The sequence below is a fragment of the Drosophila willistoni genome (assembly GCF_018902025.1).
Source record: "Drosophila willistoni isolate 14030-0811.24 chromosome 2L unlocalized genomic scaffold, UCI_dwil_1.1 Seg168, whole genome shotgun sequence".
NCBI classification, from domain to species: domain Eukaryota; kingdom Metazoa; phylum Arthropoda; class Insecta; order Diptera; family Drosophilidae; genus Drosophila; species Drosophila willistoni.
Window position 1 is genome coordinate 8,524,451 of NW_025814047.1, and position 16,112 is coordinate 8,540,562.

At 38.6% G+C, this 16,112-nt stretch overlaps 5 protein-coding genes, 1 long non-coding RNA gene and 2 other non-coding genes across 12 annotated transcripts; 3 read left to right on the forward strand and 5 right to left on the reverse strand.

Moving 5' to 3' along the window:
• Positions 1 to 784: 784 nt before the first annotated feature.
• LOC6652284 (tetratricopeptide repeat protein 37) lies at positions 785 to 5,244 on the reverse strand. Its single transcript, XM_002074751.3, has 10 exons — positions 4,898 to 5,244; positions 4,645 to 4,843; positions 3,978 to 4,585; positions 3,837 to 3,914; positions 3,366 to 3,777; positions 3,110 to 3,292; positions 2,056 to 3,041; positions 1,398 to 1,989; positions 1,153 to 1,340; positions 785 to 1,087 (listed from the first exon to the last, which is right to left on the reverse strand). The coding sequence occupies exons 1-10, from the start codon at positions 5,197 to 5,199 to the stop codon at positions 928 to 930; spliced, it is 3,708 nt and encodes a 1,235-aa protein (XP_002074787.1). The 5' UTR covers positions 5,200 to 5,244; the 3' UTR covers positions 785 to 927.
• A 127-nt stretch (positions 5,245 to 5,371) lies between these two features.
• LOC6652355 (cytoplasmic tRNA 2-thiolation protein 1) lies at positions 5,372 to 6,714 on the forward strand. The gene is made up of 3 exons (XM_002074750.4): positions 5,372 to 5,494; positions 5,557 to 5,714; positions 5,780 to 6,714. Exons 1-3 carry the CDS (start codon positions 5,447 to 5,449, stop codon positions 6,603 to 6,605), a joined length of 1,032 nt encoding a protein of 343 aa, XP_002074786.1. The 5' UTR covers positions 5,372 to 5,446; the 3' UTR covers positions 6,606 to 6,714.
• On the reverse strand, positions 6,635 to 8,864 carry LOC111519583. The gene is made up of 8 exons (XR_002724406.2): positions 8,751 to 8,864; positions 8,467 to 8,514; positions 8,095 to 8,216; positions 7,850 to 7,890; positions 7,518 to 7,593; positions 7,178 to 7,255; positions 6,927 to 6,986; positions 6,635 to 6,679 (listed from the first exon to the last, which is right to left on the reverse strand). It is a non-coding gene; the product is annotated as an uncharacterized LOC111519583 (long non-coding RNA).
• LOC111519611 lies at positions 7,059 to 7,140 on the reverse strand. The gene has a single exon (XR_002724415.1). It is a non-coding gene; the product is annotated as a small nucleolar RNA Me28S-Gm3255 (small nucleolar RNA).
• LOC6652351 lies at positions 7,971 to 8,052 on the reverse strand. Its single transcript, XR_049978.2, has one exon. It is a non-coding gene; the product is annotated as a small nucleolar RNA Me28S-Gm3255 (small nucleolar RNA).
• A 633-nt stretch (positions 8,865 to 9,497) lies between the features above and the next one.
• On the forward strand, positions 9,498 to 11,666 carry LOC6652349 (GATA zinc finger domain-containing protein 14). The gene is made up of 3 exons (XM_002074749.4): positions 9,498 to 9,656; positions 9,831 to 10,861; positions 10,929 to 11,666. Exons 1-3 carry the CDS (start codon positions 9,626 to 9,628, stop codon positions 11,019 to 11,021), a joined length of 1,155 nt encoding a protein of 384 aa, XP_002074785.3. The 5' UTR covers positions 9,498 to 9,625; the 3' UTR covers positions 11,022 to 11,666.
• A 65-nt stretch (positions 11,667 to 11,731) lies between these two features.
• LOC6652348 (NAD kinase 2, mitochondrial) lies at positions 11,732 to 13,978 on the forward strand. Of its 5 annotated transcripts, none has more exons than XM_002074748.4 (6): positions 11,732 to 11,833; positions 12,275 to 12,521; positions 12,668 to 12,908; positions 12,980 to 13,186; positions 13,255 to 13,657; positions 13,732 to 13,978. In XM_002074748.4, the coding sequence occupies exons 1-6, from the start codon at positions 11,794 to 11,796 to the stop codon at positions 13,833 to 13,835; spliced, it is 1,242 nt and encodes a 413-aa protein (XP_002074784.1). In that variant the 5' UTR covers positions 11,732 to 11,793; the 3' UTR covers positions 13,836 to 13,978. The 5 variants fall into 5 exon arrangements, with proteins under 5 accessions (XP_002074784.1, XP_023036782.1, XP_023036783.1 ...); XM_023181014.2 differs by having other exon boundaries at positions 12,680 to 12,908; XM_023181015.2 differs by having other exon boundaries at positions 12,683 to 12,908.
• On the reverse strand, positions 13,863 to 15,812 carry LOC6652347 (probable ATP-dependent RNA helicase Dbp45A). The gene is made up of 5 exons (XM_002074747.4): positions 15,138 to 15,812; positions 14,907 to 15,073; positions 14,494 to 14,852; positions 14,272 to 14,425; positions 13,863 to 14,212 (listed from the first exon to the last, which is right to left on the reverse strand). The coding sequence occupies exons 1-5, from the start codon at positions 15,753 to 15,755 to the stop codon at positions 13,990 to 13,992; spliced, it is 1,521 nt and encodes a 506-aa protein (XP_002074783.1). The 5' UTR covers positions 15,756 to 15,812; the 3' UTR covers positions 13,863 to 13,989.
• Between the last annotated feature and the right edge of the window lie 300 nt (positions 15,813 to 16,112).

The following is a 16,112-nucleotide window of genomic DNA, read 5'->3' on the forward strand; positions in this document are numbered from 1 at the left end:
TAATCCGAGTGCAAAAAAAAATGGGACATAACTGGGCACCCCAGCTAAGTCATAACCGGGCCTTTTTATAGTTTAAAGTTTATATCTATATTTTTTATATACACTACATAATCACATAAATTTTTATAGAATCACAAAATATACGGCAAATACAATACTTTGATGCATTGCACTCACCTTTTCACTGTTGATTTCACAAAATTTTGGTACTTTGAAAAAAATGGAAAACAACTTTTTCGCACGATTTTCAAAACGATGTTTGGTACGCGTATATACAATACGATTATTAACGTTGGGGTCTGTCCAAAAACTGCAGAACGTCTAACAAACATGATTTACAGGGCTCAAACTGTCATTCAATACCGCATTTCAAAAATATTTGAGAATGTCACAACTGGGCCTGAGTCACAACTGGGCCCTCTCCCCTACATGTACTACTTTGGCCGCGATGTGTCGTTTCAGTTGCAATAAACTGATAAAATAATCTGAAAAATTGAATTTTTGGTTATAGAACACTTACAAAATAGATATATAATAGATATATGTCATGGTTAGTTCATAGGAGTCCTATGATAGGACAAACTGAAAAATGAACAAAAAATTTCATCTCGCCATAAAAAATAAACGAGCTAACTTTGAAAACCCCAAAAAGTGTTTTGTTATTTAATAGGTATACTTTTAGAAAATAATGGTTTGGCGCGGTTCAATTTCAACAATCTACTTCTTTCAACCTAATCTTCCAGCTTTTGTCAATTTCGAAATGTGTTTAAATTAAAATGTAATATTCTTGAATATATGTTTGTATTTATGGATGCAAAAAAATAGGTGTTTAAGTAAACTGATTTGGGTGCAACAATCAGGCACTTTTTTTAAAACCTCCTAAATATAAAGTAAAGATTTACATATGATACACATATTTATTAATTATTAATGGACTTTGTAGGCAGCAAGTAACTGTCTGGCTTGCTGGTTAATTGGATTTAACCGTATAGCTCTCTGCACTAACTTGAGAGACTGCGTTTTGTCCACAGGTTGGACTGCTTGACTTGCAAATATTGTGGTCTCGGCTTCTTCGCTAGCTTTAACGCTGAAAGGGATAGAAATATTTGTGACGAATCCTATCATATTGCCACTAATATCATAGTTTTTTACCTGAACTCCAAACTTCGATGTCCCAAAGTCAAAGCAATTAATCCCATATTAGAAGTAGGTTTTATCATCGATGTATCATTTGGAAAGTAGTCCAGGAGAAATTTTAACAAGACTTTACGCAGCGCAGCAGAATGGGGGAACATGCGCACCCGAGTTTGAAGATAGTTTAATGCCTGCCGCGGACCATCCTAGAAAACAAGAACAAGTTTATAAGCAGATCTAAAGACTTTTTGGCATAAACATACATTTATCAAGTAATAGTGTGCTGTGAGATAGGACAGATCTGCACAGTAATTCTCATTGGTTTGGTATGCATTCAGCTCGGACATAATGGTTTGATTTAGTTCATTATCCTGATGGAGTACACCAAGAGCACAACCGGAGTAGTAAGCCTGAATTGGAGCATGCTTCAGAATGCATTGATAGAGCAGTGTCTTTGTGTCTGCTTCGCCTTGGAACGAATAAACCATTGATGCCATGGCCACCAGAATGGTTGCTGCTTTTTGATCATTCTGCCCGAGCACCGTATTATAAATTGAATACGACTCTTGTAGGTGGTTTGTTCTGTAGTAGGCCAAGGCCAAGCCAATGATTGGCTTAAATGTAGCGTGGGCCACTGCATTGAGAGCATTTACCGCTTTATCTGGCTGATCGAGTTTCAAATAAAGATAACCCAGATTGGTATACAGACTGTCACGATCCGGACCAGGTTCACATAGCTGGCATGCTTTGGTGAACGATTGTATAGCCTGCTGATACAAATGTTGCCGGGCATATAGAAAACCCTGAAATGTGAGAGCGGGAACACTAGCTTCTCTTTCTTCATTCTGCACGTACCTAGAGTGGGATGAGATAATTAAATGAGCTTAATCTTGACTATTACTGTTAATCTTATGCTCGCACCAATTGATAGCATCCAGAGCAGAAACATCCGCATGCATATGCTGAATGGCATGGCGATTATGTGGTTTTGCGGAGAGCTGAGGATCGGAGAGCACATTACAAACCCAGTGAGCAAATCCCAAAGCTGCTTCAGGTTGATACTCGAACTGCTGGCAATGTCTAAACAGATCGAATGCTTCTTCAAGTTCTCCAATCGTTTCGGCCACCATGGCTTGACCGATCCAGGCATTTGGGTACATTGGACTGGACTGCTGGGCACGTTTGAAGGCCTCATTGGCCAGTTTTATGTTACCTAGGCGTATATAGAGTGCACCCAGATTGGTCCACGCTGTATACGATTTACGTTCTAAGGTCACAGCCTGTATAAAACAATGCTGCGACAGAGGCAAATTTTCCAAGGACGCCTGCATATGGATGACCCCCAAAAGGTTCCAATTCTGCCAGCGATTGCCCCGCTCCTTAATGGCCATCTTGCACACCTTGGATGCCATATCGAGATAAGTTTTAGCTTCCTCAGGAACATAGATGGCACTTAAGTAGTTTGCGAAAGCGAGCTCATACCAGAGGTAAGTATTCTGTTGTAATTTTAAGGCACGAAAATAGAAACGCTTGGCCAAATGCATGAGATCCTTGCGCGACAAATAGGCGATCTCTTCCACATCTTCATCCCACTTGGCCAACTTTCCAGCTACATCCAAATTGGCCAATGATAGAGGTAACTGGGCTGTTTGGACAAACACGGTAGCAGTCAAACGCCACAGCCAGACCATGCTTAAAGCTTCTTTTGAGTGTAGAAACGCTTCTTGTAGGTAATCGACAGCCATTTGGAGATTTTGTTTGGCTCGGCCATAAAGATTCTGGGACTTTAAATTGCAAGCGAGTCCAATGTGAGCCTCGGCTGCGCCCCTCAAACCGGGCAAGTATTTTGGATGCTGATGGAGAAGCTGATTGAAATCCTCTATGGCCTCGGGATACATCCGAATTGTCTGGAAAAATAGGTTTTGGTAGGTTTAGGTCAATCTGTATTACGAAGCGATATCATCGGTAAGATTACTGTCTTGATCACCGCTACTTGAAGCAAAGCATAACTATTGTCTGGCACTAGCTCCATGATATGTTGAAAGACACGTATGGCTGAATTGTAGGATCCTCGAGACGCATATGCATCGCCTAGTGATTCCCAGTAGACCATACACTGAGGGTCATGTTTAATGGCTAGCCGAAAGCATTGAATAGCCTAAACAAGAGGAAAGAAAGACAGCGGAATATTTAGTTGATGCCACAGGATTTCGTTACATAAATGACCATACATTATCCAATTTTTTTACATGTAGAAAATGCAGTCCCAACTTATACTGTAGCCGGATGGAGGATTGATCGCTACCTAAAAGTCCCAAAGTATTGATTAGAAGAGCCTCATTAAGATCCTCCTCTTCAAGTTGCTGATAGATAAAACTTAAGGCATCTACTGCCTGTTCGGCTAGAGGATTGAGACTTAAACATTTTTCAAAGCATTTTCGAGCTCGACTTAGGTCTCGGGTAGCCTGGTAAATGCGACCTAAATAGTCAAAGCATTCCGCGCTAGGATTTAAGCGAGTGGCTTTAAGCATACAGTTCAGAGCTTCCGAATAGTTTTCCAGTTTTATATAAAGCTTGCCACAGAGAAGAAGTTGCTGAAATGATTCGGGTTGGCCAATTATTCGAATTGCTTCCTCTGGAGATCTGAAAAAAGATGTACGAATTTATTAAAGTATAAGTTGACGCAGCATTATTTGCTTTACAGTAGATATTCAGCCTGGGTCAGTTCATCTAGGGGCAACTCCTTTATTTGCTGCAACTTGCCCAATTTAAAAAGACAACTGCAAAGAGTTTTTTTTGTAATATAGCAATTTGGAATTAGGTTAGGACTGCAATTAATATACCGAGCTAAAATTTTCGCATTCTCCTCCGTTTTTTCGAATCTCTCGAGTAGCTCAACTGCTTCTCGTAATTTTTCTTCATCCTTTTCATATGATAGACACTCAATATATCCCAAGTCGGACTGCCTTTGGTCCTGTTCTTGCCACATAAGCAGAGCCATTTTATGGGCACCTAACTTAATATAGATGCGGATCAAGAGCTTGATTGTTATTGCGTAGCCAGGATGACTTTCCTGAGCCTGTTGAGCCAACTGCCTTGCTGCGATGTAATCTTTTTTTGCATACAAATCGAAAGCATTGATCAGTAGGGCAAGACTTGATTTCGAATGTAACTGCAAAAGCTGTTCAGCATATGATTGAATTGGCTCTTTCAATTCTTTCATCCACAACTCTGAGTCTGCATCGGGTTTATCATGGTTTTCGCAATATGTTTTGCATATCCACTCGTACCCATAAACATCCTTAGGGTGGGTGATCGTCATTTGGCAGGCATTGCGGATGCAGGATGCATAATCCTTTTGCTTGTACAGCCATTTGAGATATCTTTTATATAGGGCACTCTGGGAAGTTTCGTCAAAAATTTTTAACAAAGCTTCCATTGTGGTTTTGTACTGCATATAGAAAAAAAGAATGAAAGTGAAAGGATCAATATGCTCTTTTGCCAATTTACCAGCTCATTGTCGTCTTCAGCAACAACCAAGTCTTGGCTATACCAAATACGGCCCAAGTATTCCTGAATTTTAGAAAAATGACTACTTCCACTACCATTTTGAACTCTATTTCGGAATTTTTCAAAACAATCGGCGGCCACTTTGACATCTTGTGTGGACAATACATACAGCTTCTCCATATATTCCAATGCCTTCTCACTAAATAAGAATGAAATGAATTCATTACAATCCCTCTAAAAAATACTACCTTACGGTATCAGGTCCATTAGTTTATCATAAATTTCGGGCAGTTCTGAGCTTGGGGCACAATTCGCCAATCCTTGTAGGGCTACTGTAGGCGGTCCTTCCGTGTGCTCAATCGAATTCCTTAGATATTTTGCCGCTTCCGACTTATCTACATTTTGATATGCGGCGCCCAACAATAAATAAGCTATAGCATTGTTTTTCGGATCGGATTTCAGCAAGCGCTGGCACTTGTGGATGGCATCAGCATATTTGGCCAATTTAATTGTCTCCCGAATCTCCTTGATCAGAGCTTTGGATTCCTTACTCATTGTCCCTTTGTTTTGTTATCGATGCTGGTTGTTTTTGATTGGTTGTTGGAGGTGGCACTATCAGTATATCGATGGAATAGGCGACTATCGATGATTGTAACGTAATGGCAAAGGTATTCTAATTTATATACGTCATAAAAAATCAACATATTATTGACGTCACAATAACACACATTACGCTATCTTCTGTCTTGCTTATGCCTATTCTCTCAACACGCTTTTTGGAATAATAATAATTTTATTTGTTATGCCCGTGTATTGCAAATCCCAGTGCGGTAATCGAGCAGTTCTCAGGGTAACTTTCAACGATAATTGCGGCTTTTAATAAAACTAATTAAAACTTTTTAAAAATTTTAGCGACCAAAGACAGGCGATGCGCTCTGCAAGGAATGTTTCTTTGCGGCCTTTGAGGCGGAAATACATCACACGATCAGTTCCAACCAATTATTTCAGCCTGGCCAGAAAATAGCAGTAGCCGCAAGTGGAGGTAAAGACTCAACTGTGTTAGCCCATGTGTAAGTACTAACCGAGTAATAATGCTCATTTAGTTCAATAAAAATATATACAATTTTTATTTCAGGCTGAAGTTGCTGAATGAAAAACACAATTATGGATTGGATCTTGTTTTGTTATCTATAGACGAGGGAATTTCTGGGTATCGGGACGACAGTTTGGAGACTGTCAAACAGAATCGGGACGATTACCAAATGTCATTGAAAATTCTGTCCTACGAGGAGCTCTACGGATGGACAATGGATCGCATTGTAGCACAAATTGGTCGAAGCAATAATTGCACCTTCTGTGGGGTCTTCCGTCGCCAGGCTCTGGATCGCGGGGCCAAGCTGTTGCAAGTTGACAGCATAGCTACTGGTCACAACGCCGATGACATCGCAGAGACAGTTCTTATGAATATTCTACGTGGCGACACAGCTCGTCTAAGGCGCTGCACAGACATACGTACAGGTGGTGGCGAAGACTCTATACCCCGTGTAAAACCTTTGAAGTATAGCTACGAGAAGGACATTGTAATGTATGCCCACTACAAAAAGCTGGTTTACTTTAGTACTGAATGCGTATTTGCCCCCAATGCCTACCGCGGTCATGCCAGGGCATTTCTCAAGGATTTGGAAAAGGTGCGTCCATCGGTTATTATGGATATTATCTACTCGGGCGAGCAATTGAGATTTAAGGATACTGTAAAGAAGCCAGTACGTGGTACGTGCTCCAGATGCGGGTTCGTCTCCTCGCAGCAGCCATGTAAGGCCTGCGTCTTGCTCGAGGGATTGAATCGAGGACTACCAAAGTTGGGAATTGGTAAGAAGTCCAAAGGTGATCGAATGATTGCCGAACAAAATAGAGAATTGGATTTAAGAGAGCGAGCAAATTTAGTAAAAAACGATTTTTGATAAAGTTTACTGAGTTTATTTTTTTTTTATAAAATAGTAAAAATAATATTAATGTCGTCTTTGGGTCGGAACATCTGTAACGAAATAAAAAACGAATTATTTTATCTTATTTTCGCAAAAATGTATTCAAAAAATTCAAGAAATTAACTCAGCGCCAATTTTTTAACCAAGGTCCATAAACAGCTGAATCCGACTTGCTAGCTTCAAAAGAATATTGAAGAAGCTTATCAAGATTTAACTTTATTATGGTGTCTGTGAATGGTTTAAGTGATCATCAACGTAGTCAACCTTTTGTAATAGTTTTGAAGATGCCTAACTTACATCACACTCTTATGTCCTTTTTCTGTTTTGGCATCGAACAGAATCTCCCAAAATGCTGATCTAAAAAAAAGAAAGAAAAAGATTTATTAAGTCGGCCAAAAAAAGGGATTAGTAGCGACTACAATCGATTTTAATTTCAGTATTTAATTACAAATAAAGTGAATCATTGTGGTTCATATGAGGTGTCAGAAATGTAAAATATCATCAGAACAGTAAGAACTTAATGAGATAAAGATAAACATAAAAATTACCATTTCCTCACTGAAGCTGACGAGTATGTTCTGACCAGAACTATTTCAGCATCTTGGTACCATCAACATTTTTGTTATCTGCAATGGAATTAAATGTTAATTAGAAATATATGTGATGGAAACTCATAGACTCGTCTAACAAAATTTTTGAATTGTAGGCTTTGCAGTTAAAATATGCACCGCAAATTTAATGGGTTACAATTTGGGTTATGCTTGGGCAAAGTATTGTTTATTCTGCGAACAAGTAAAAAGCACTAGCTAAAGTGGATGTTTTTCTCTACACCAGCGACTCGTGTTCACTTTTTTAATTATTTCTCTATCCGATTAGTTAATTTCTTACCTGTTTATTAATTGCCATTGAATAAATAAATATCCGGCAAAGCAGGAAATTCAATAATAAGAAAATCGAATCACATCTGTAATATAAACGAAAAAAAAGGTTTAAAATATGAGTCGATCTAAGCTGTTCGTGACCAAACAGTTTTGAAAAATAAAACTCAGTGCCAATTTTTTAACCAAGATCCATAAACGGCTAAATCCGACTTGCCAGCTCCAAAAGAATATTGGAGAAGCTTATCAAGATTTAACTTTATTATGGTGTCTGTGAATGGTTTAAGTGATCATCATTGAATTATTTTTTTTGTTTCTCTTTATAGTAGTGACAAAACTCACCTTTTTAAAAATTATTCAAAGTTCGATCTTCAAAAGTTGATCTAAAAGAAAGAAAAGATGTCTTTTAATATTGGTGCAAAACGGCTTAGTAGCGTGGCTAATGCAATTAATTAATTAACCTAATTTCAGTTTTTAATTACAAATAATATGAATCACAGCGTTTCATATGAGGTGTCAGAAATGTAAAATATCATCAGAACAATGTGAAGTTAATAACAAAAAACACCAATATACCAAAAAATTACCATTAATTTTCGTGTAGCTTATGAACAAAAAATTGGTTCATTGGGCCATGGACATACATAGACTTTTCAGCAGCATTGGTCCATAGACTTTTCAGCAGCATTGGTCCATGGACTTTTCATTTCTGCAATGGAATACAAAGTAAATAGGATATAATCTATGGAAACATGTTGGATAACATTTTTTTGTAATGTGCTCTTCACAGATGAAATATGCACCGCAAATTTTCTGGAAAACAATTTGGGTTATGCTTGGGCAAAGAACAGTTTTAATCTACGAACAAGTAAAAAGCACTAGCTAAAGTGTTTTTTTTCTTTAGACCAGCGACTCGTGTTCGCCTTCGAAATTTTGTTCCGATAAGAAATTAATCTTACCCAGATATAAAATGTCAGAATGGGGCGTCTATCATAGCGTGGGGTCATCTGGAATTAAAAACAAAATGAATTTGTTTACAGGCAGGCAGTACAGGCAGTGCATTTGATTGTTTTTTATTGTATGCCAGGCAGAAAGGATTTGCTGGCCACGTGGTTTGGCACATTGGCTCTCTACTTGACTGTTTTATTTGGCAACATTGAGTTCTGCAAAGTAGCTTCACAAACGCTTTAATCGCAGTTATATTCGCTGCCCTTATTAATTTCTTTTATTATTAATTACTTACATTTCCCGAAAGTGCTGATATATGTATCATCTTGTCACGTTGAGAAGCGGAAATCAAATAGAACCAGTTTTTTTTCAATTTTAATATTGAAGAGCAAACACCCCCTATTAGTGTGGCCATCTCTTTATTTAGCTCTACTTCGCTTAGAAATTTTGAAATTCGCCCTAATATTTTCGGGCCACCCAGCAAACATTTTGAAGGCACTTTTGCTAAAATGATGCGAGAATTAACATAGTTTATATGTTCATGGTCGCTATTCTTACGATAATAGTTTAGTCTTACGTCTTAATATGGAGTAGCTTTTATTTTATTTTTTTCATTTATTCATATAAATTTGTGAAATTATCTGCTAGTAATAATAATAATTCACAACAAATATACGTCAGGAACACAAAAGATTTTTATAAACACCAGGTCCTAGCTCGAAATATAATATTAATAACCTTTCTTTTATTTTAAGTTTTTCCAAAATATTTATTTACATTTGGCAGTATTTCGGAAGCTTTTTTCCATTTTGTAAGCAATAGATAATAAAACCTTTGAGAATTTAACGGACACAAATCAAAATTATGAACGACTAAATCAAAAAACTACAAAAAAAAAACATAAATGCTAAAAGTTAGTATTTCCTTAAAATTTCACTGAACTACTGTGATCACTTCTTTTTGCTTATGTTCCCCAGTCCACTGTTTCAAACTGCAAAAAAAAACAAATTACACCAACTTGACAACTATCAAATTCGTAACTGTTAATTGTCATATTCAACGAGAAAAGCGAAACGGTTCGAATTGGGTTTTGGCGGACGCGCTTTGTTGTGTAGTCGGAAAATCAAGCTCATTTTAAACTACATTCGAGGACCGAATGGAAAAATTAAAATGAGTGCTTTAAAAGAAGATATGTCTTTGGGTAAGTCAAATGTATATCTTGGTAGATGTCCCAAAATTAATTGTACTCTATTCTTTCGAATCTACGAGTATTAAAATTTTGTAGTATTTCATGTATCAGACGAAATGCAAAACATGTGTAAATGTAATGAAAATAATTTCTTTGACACATTTCTTTTTGGGCTTTTCATTTTAGATGAATATTATGAGCAATGCGTAGTGCCTAAACCAAATATACCCCGTTGCTATCCGGGGGTAATGGGCGGGGGGAAGAAAAATCGGCAGGGCCGACGTTTTATTTCTTATAAGGATCAGGAGTCGTCTTCTAATGACTCAGATGATGAACCAGAAAAAAATATTCGTCAGTCGCGGCGTTTCGTTACCTATAAAAACGACAACCAACCTAATAATGAGGATGTTAATATGGAGGAAACGGATACTAAATTTGAGTATAATGTCACAAACTCAAAACAGATCAACTATGAGATGAATAACTTTAATGAGGTCTATGGACAGGATGAGGCTCCAAATTCTACCCAGGACATGCCGTCTGGCTCGGCACAATGGCGTATTCAGCCGAATAATGTAAATCGACCATCAGGAGCACCACCATTGGTGCCCAGCAATGTGCCACAGTTTAATGCAAGGAATCGCTTTGCTAATAAATCTAATTCCTCCATGGGATTTCGAAAACAGTGGAAACAAAAGCAGAAGCAGCCAAATCATCAATTTCGAAATATACAAAATCGATTGGGACATGGTCAAAACCAGACGCAGCAACAGCATTCGAATGGAATGCGCAATGCCTATAATGCATTTAACTATTCTCCCCAAAACACAAATCAGGGGCAGCGGCTGCCAAGCTTATCAAATCTTCTACAAAATATTAAAGATCATTTTCCCCATAATTATTCCATCCATATTAACAATAATTCCCAGGAGTTAAGCAATCCGAATACCATAGGCTCACTTATTAACACGGTTTCCAATGTATCCAATCCACATCGTGTACAGAATGGGGGCTTGCCGATGGGTTTCAGTGGTGGTCGACCCGAAGGAAGCCAAAACAATGATTTTATGCTGGCCAATAACTTTAAAATAGACACTAAGCCACCTGAGGATCTAAATGTCTATCAAATCGCCAGTAATCTTGCGATGTTGCTTCAAAATGTGGTGCACAAACCTGTGCACGATCAACAGGTGCAGAATCAGATTAACTTTTTGCAGGTAATTTATCAATACATGAACACGTTGTCGTTGCTCATTTGTATAAATTAATTTCTTTTATTTATAGAAAGCTCTTGGAAATCCAGAACCAAAATTTGGTATCGATATAACCATTAAGCCACAGGCCACTGAAAGACCAATGTATCATCGATTTAAATAATTGCTCAGGCTTCGGCCTAATTTTTTAGTTTTAGTTCGTAGATGTTTAAAAATCTACAATTTAAATGCAGGGTGTTTTTGGCGCTTAGCTTTAGGAAGTAAGAAGAAGAAGGAGCTCCGGATAAATGAATATAAGCGAATTGGGTGAATGGCAAATTAAGCAGATGAAATGTATGCTGGAAATACTAAGCAAAGAGAGCTGTGGTCGATCCCCACACTTTTTGTTATTGTTGCTTCAACTTACTGATAACAACTACAATTTGGATGAGCCACTTATCAGCAATGCACAACAAGAGGCAAAAGGCGAACGCCGCTAATGATGTTGATGCCGGACAAAGGGGAGGTGGAAGAGAGTAAAGAGCGAAAGCGAACAGAAATAGAAACACAAACAGAGCGATAAATTTACAGCAAACGGCAAACAACGAAATAATCAATCAGTTAATTTGCTAAAGACCAGGAACGTGGACGCATATAAAAATAATTTACGCGAAATGGGGTAGTGGGGAAATTGATCAAACTCCTCCTCCTCTCTACCGTTTTTCATAAACAACATAAATACTAGTAATAAGAATGAAAATATACTTAACCTCAACGTGAATAACAAAACTTACAAAATACATTTGGTTCGGTTCATCTGTTAGAAGAAGAATTTTTGTTTCTGTATTTCATTATATTCCTTTTTTCAATTTCTATAAACAAAGAAGACTTTCAATTCATTTACCATTTAACTTAACAAATACAAATAAACGACATAATCAATTAAATGCCACATCATGTTGAAATCTAAGCAACTGTTACAACAATTTGCCAAAGGTAAGTTCCAAATAATTGCTCCAGTCGGATGATAGACCCACAATATCCGCAACTGCCAATCTAAGAGCGCAATTCCAAATCTGTGAGCTCATCCGTTTTGATTTCTAATTGCTAGTGATTATTAATCATTGTTATCAGCTAGTAGCTACATTGCCAAAAATCAAAAATCATTTCTACATTCCGTATGTACATAAGAAGAGATCTTAAAAACGAGTCACCATTTTCAATCGTTTATTAGTTATTATTAATTTCAAAAAACTTAACTTTAGTTTTCTTTGAAAATGTATGAAATTTTCATATCAAACCAATCCGAGAGTTGGCAATCAAATCTTTTAGTAAAAGAAGGTCACAGAATGAATCTATGCGTAAGAAAAATGCCAGGTTGAGTAAATTGTCTCTGTTAAATAATAAAATTGTGTTGCATAAATTAATAATTTGTAGAGTATGCCAAGTATACGCCAGCAAATTTTAAATTGAAACGAGCTTTGGTGGTCACGAAGCTATCGCGCTATGAATTCGAGCAGCTACGTCATCCGGGCCTATCCAAAGAACAGTTGGAGCAGAAGTTACGCGATCGTGGCACTGATGTGGAGATGGTGCTATATCTGCATAATCTGCACAAGGACTTCGAAAGGCGTGTGGTCCAGAGCTTTCAGGATGTGGGCTGTGAGGTGAAGCTGTCCAGCAGGTGTGTATGCCGTAGCTGTAGGATATGCGTTCTTGTCTTCTAGTCGTCGAGAATTGTTTCACCAAAAAACCACCAACCATTCAATCCACATAAATGTGTCTCTCCTGTGTGGCCCCTTCGCGCTGTTGACTTTACTAAACGAACAGACTTGAATTTAGAAGCTCACTGAGCAAAGACGTCATGAGCTGGGCGGATGTCATTGTCCCGGTTGGTGGTGATGGAACCTTTTTGCTATCTGCTGGTCGCTCGAGTCCTCTCTTTGCCCTAAGCCAGCAGAAGACACCGATAGTAGGTTTCAATTCCGATCCGCAGCATTCCGAGGGTCGGCTCATGCTGCCGAAGCACTATACGGAAAACCCCTCCGATGCGGTAGGACGCATCAAAAGTGTAAGCCAATTGGGAATGGGCATTCCTTGCCCCGTTGATATCAACTTTAATCTAATGCTTCGTTATTCCAGGGTGACTTTAAATGGATGCATCGTTCACGCATACGTACCACGTTTCTAGGTAGCAATGGCGAAATTCCTGAATCGACCGATTTGTTTCGGCACACGGAGGTCAAAATGGAGCAGGTTAATACAGAACCTGAAATGCTGGAGAAGAATATGGCCTACAAGTACAAGGCAAAAATGAGAAGAGTTCTGCCTTATTTGGCCCTCAATGAGGTGATGTATAATGTGAGCTATCTTTTTGCCTGCTTTTTAATTAATAAAGGATTGTTTTCTGAAAGCAGGTATTTATTGGTGAACATCTATCAGCCCGGGTCTCCCATTTACAACTAGTCCTGGACCACCAGGACGTGGTGAATAAGACAAAGTGCTCGGGTCTATGCGTGAGCACTGGCACCGGATCCACGTCATGGCACACGAGTATCAATCGGATTACAAACAGCGATGTGGAGCACTTGCTACGTTCACTGCCCAATAGCAGTTCGGCGGAGGTGCTTCGATTGCGCGAAAATGCCGAAGAAATTGCCCACCGCTATAATCAGAGTTTGCTCTTTGCCCCAGATGATCCCCGACTATGCTATTCCATACGTGAGCAGATCTGTGTTGGTGTTTGGCCTTCACCCAAAACGTTTAAAGAGCGAGATTTCGTACAGAATGTTTTTGTTAAGTCACATTGCATCGACGCCAGTAAGTAGAACTGATTTAATCAAAGTGATCTGATGTGATGAAATGAATTGCTCAAAAATTGTATTTTCGATTAGATCTGGTTATAGATGGCAGCATATCATATCCTTTTAATGATGGAGCCAAAGCCTTACTGGAGGTCTATCCTGAGGATGCCCTCTTGACCATTGCCCTAGACTGATAACGATGAAATTAATCAATTTGCCCATTCTCTGTGTAAAACTTTTGCAAATTATTTAATCCGCATTTTGCCCAAACTACTGCTTAGGTTAGTGCAATATCAAGTTCAATTTTTTTGTGTCTTGTTATAAACAATTTAATGTACAAAGTTGGTTTTAACTTGGTTTGGTTTTCGTTTTCTTTATCGCATTGGGATGTTTTAAATTGGCCGTCTCACTTTTTCGTTTAGGTCTCTTTTCAAAACGCTCTTTGTCCATGGTTTGAAAGCGTTCATCTTGCATCAAAGCCTGTTTCTCATCACTGCCTAATGACTTCTCTTGCTGCTCCTTGCGTTTACGGCGGATTTCTTTTAATTTATCCTTTTGCTTTTTGCGGTAACTGTACAAATGATAAAAGTCAAGTATAGATTTTTATTAAGTAAGCTTTCAATGACATACAGCGCTTCCATTTGATCAGGGTCCTTTCCTTCAATGATCCAAGTTTTGCGTCTATAGTTTTGGGCACGTTCATCAAAGTCATTGTTGTCTAGTTTCATCTCGGACTCGCGTCGCGTGACATTTACTTGCATAAATATTCGTTCTACCATACGCTCTGAAGATAAATAATTCGAGTATATGTATATAGAAGTTTTCAGATGGGGAAAATCAGGTGCATATTACGGTCAATAGGATGCTCCTGAAGCTTTGTGTTAATTTCATCTTCAATGGAGCCAAGCAGCTCCAAGTCTCTGGGGAATCGAAAGATCGAAATAGACATGCCACTGCGTCCGGCTCGCGCTGTGCGACCAACACGATGTATATATTCCTTAGGTGTGCGGGGCAACATATGATTGATAACCAACTGAACACTAGGTATGTCCAGGCCACGAGCAGCCACATCGGTGGCAATCAATGTGCGTATATGATTCGATTTAAAACGACTTATTGCCGCAACGCGCTCCTTTTGTCGCATGAAGCCATGCAGGCAGACATTTTCAATGTCTAAATTCTGGAGGGTCATCGACAACAGTTGGCAGTACCTGGAAGAGTTTGAAGGTTGAGAAAATATCTTCATCCTTGGTTGGCGAACTCACTTCTTGGTGTTGGTAAAAATCATAACATTTGAATTTGGATTCTCGTCGCGATATTTACGCAAGGCCTCAATTAATACCATATCCCGATCATAGTCAGCACAAAGCAAATATCGCTGATCTAAGGTATCTACAGTGGCAACTTGTGATTCTTCAGACCATTCAAAGCACTAAGATAAATACAATTATTTCATTTACCAATACTCAATTGTCATAGACGCAGATTTTACTCACTTCATTTGCTATCGGGAATATGCTAGAATCCTTTATAAAGTCCTTCATGGTGGCGGAAAAGAACAAGTTCTGTCTGGCTTTTGGCAGCGATTTCTCGATGATCGCCAAACTGGCATCAAAATCTCCATTCAGCATGCGATCCGCCTCATCTACTACAAGATATTTTAAATTGTCGAAGGAGAAGGTATCACAACCAGTTAAATGATCCGCTAGTCGACCGGGCATGGCCACCACAATATGTGGACGCTGCATTAACTTCTGGCTCTCGATCATCTGATCTGTACCTCCTGATACCACGCATACCCGCACCCCCATTGGTTGGCCAGCTACTAAAAATTGTTCAGATATCTGGTAGGCCAGTTCATGTGTGGGCGTCAGCACTAAAGCAAAGTGGCTAACAGGTTCCTCGCTTAACTTCTCCAAGATGGGCAAAGCAAATGCAAAGGTTTTGCCAGATCCTGTCTTGGCCGCGCCAATACAATCCTGACCAGAAAGAATTGCAGGGATGCAGCTTTTCTGTATGGGTGTGGCATCTTTTAAGCCCACTTTGGTTAGTTGTTTAGCCAGCCAAGGGCGCAGACCCAAAGCTTGAAAAGAATTGGGCTCTTTTCGTTCCATTGATATCCGAAAACAAAGAATCAAAACACAACAAAACCAAAACGTGCACAAGGACCAGGGATGAACATACACAACATCTGATAGTGTTTGAAAACGCCAATTTATGGTAAATATTTACTTAAGATACTCGAGATTTCAGTGTTGAAAAGTGAAAAAATCGGCTAAAGCTAGATTTAATTTATTTGGTATAATGGATAATATTTCTCTTTCGTTTGATACCAAATTTATGTAGTTTAAGAGCGTTTTGGGCCCGAGTAACTTAAGTAAATATTTACCAGAAAAACAGTTGGCTGAATTGTGTTTAAAATAAACCACTAAAACTTTGGAGACTAAGAAGTCGTCATTCGGACTTAAAGC

Coding starts and splice junctions, on each gene's coding strand:
- LOC6652284 (XM_002074751.3), bottom strand. CDS start 5,199: ATGAGTAAGGAATCCAAAGCTCTGATCAAGGAGATTCGGGAGACAATT. Junction 3,042..3,109: donor AAGTAGCGGTGATCAAGACA/GTAATCTTACCG, acceptor CTATTTTTCCAG/ACAATTCGGATGTATCCCGA. Junction 1,088..1,152: donor CATCGAAGTTTGGAGTTCAG/GTAAAAAACTAT, acceptor TATCCCTTTCAG/CGTTAAAGCTAGCGAAGAAG.
- LOC6652355 (XM_002074750.4), top strand. CDS start 5,447: ATGCCCGTGTATTGCAAATCCCAGTGCGGTAATCGAGCAGTTCTCAGG. Junction 5,495..5,556: donor GTAATCGAGCAGTTCTCAGG/GTAACTTTCAAC, acceptor TAAAAATTTTAG/CGACCAAAGACAGGCGATGC. Junction 5,715..5,779: donor TCAACTGTGTTAGCCCATGT/GTAAGTACTAAC, acceptor TTTTTATTTCAG/GCTGAAGTTGCTGAATGAAA.
- LOC6652349 (XM_002074749.4), top strand. CDS start 9,626: ATGAGTGCTTTAAAAGAAGATATGTCTTTGG. Junction 9,657..9,830: donor AAAAGAAGATATGTCTTTGG/GTAAGTCAAATG, acceptor TTTTCATTTTAG/ATGAATATTATGAGCAATGC. Junction 10,862..10,928: donor ATCAGATTAACTTTTTGCAG/GTAATTTATCAA, acceptor TTTTATTTATAG/AAAGCTCTTGGAAATCCAGA.
- LOC6652348 (XM_002074748.4), top strand. CDS start 11,794: ATGTTGAAATCTAAGCAACTGTTACAACAATTTGCCAAAG. Junction 13,187..13,254: donor CTTATTTGGCCCTCAATGAG/GTGATGTATAAT, acceptor TTCTGAAAGCAG/GTATTTATTGGTGAACATCT. Junction 13,658..13,731: donor GTCACATTGCATCGACGCCA/GTAAGTAGAACT, acceptor ATTTTCGATTAG/ATCTGGTTATAGATGGCAGC.
- LOC6652347 (XM_002074747.4), bottom strand. CDS start 15,755: ATGGAACGAAAAGAGCCCAATTCTTTTCAAGCTTTGGGTCTGCGCCCT. Junction 14,853..14,906: donor ATTTTTACCAACACCAAGAA/GTGAGTTCGCCA, acceptor AAACTCTTCCAG/GTACTGCCAACTGTTGTCGA. Junction 14,426..14,493: donor TCAGGAGCATCCTATTGACC/GTAATATGCACC, acceptor ATTTATCTTCAG/AGCGTATGGTAGAACGAATA.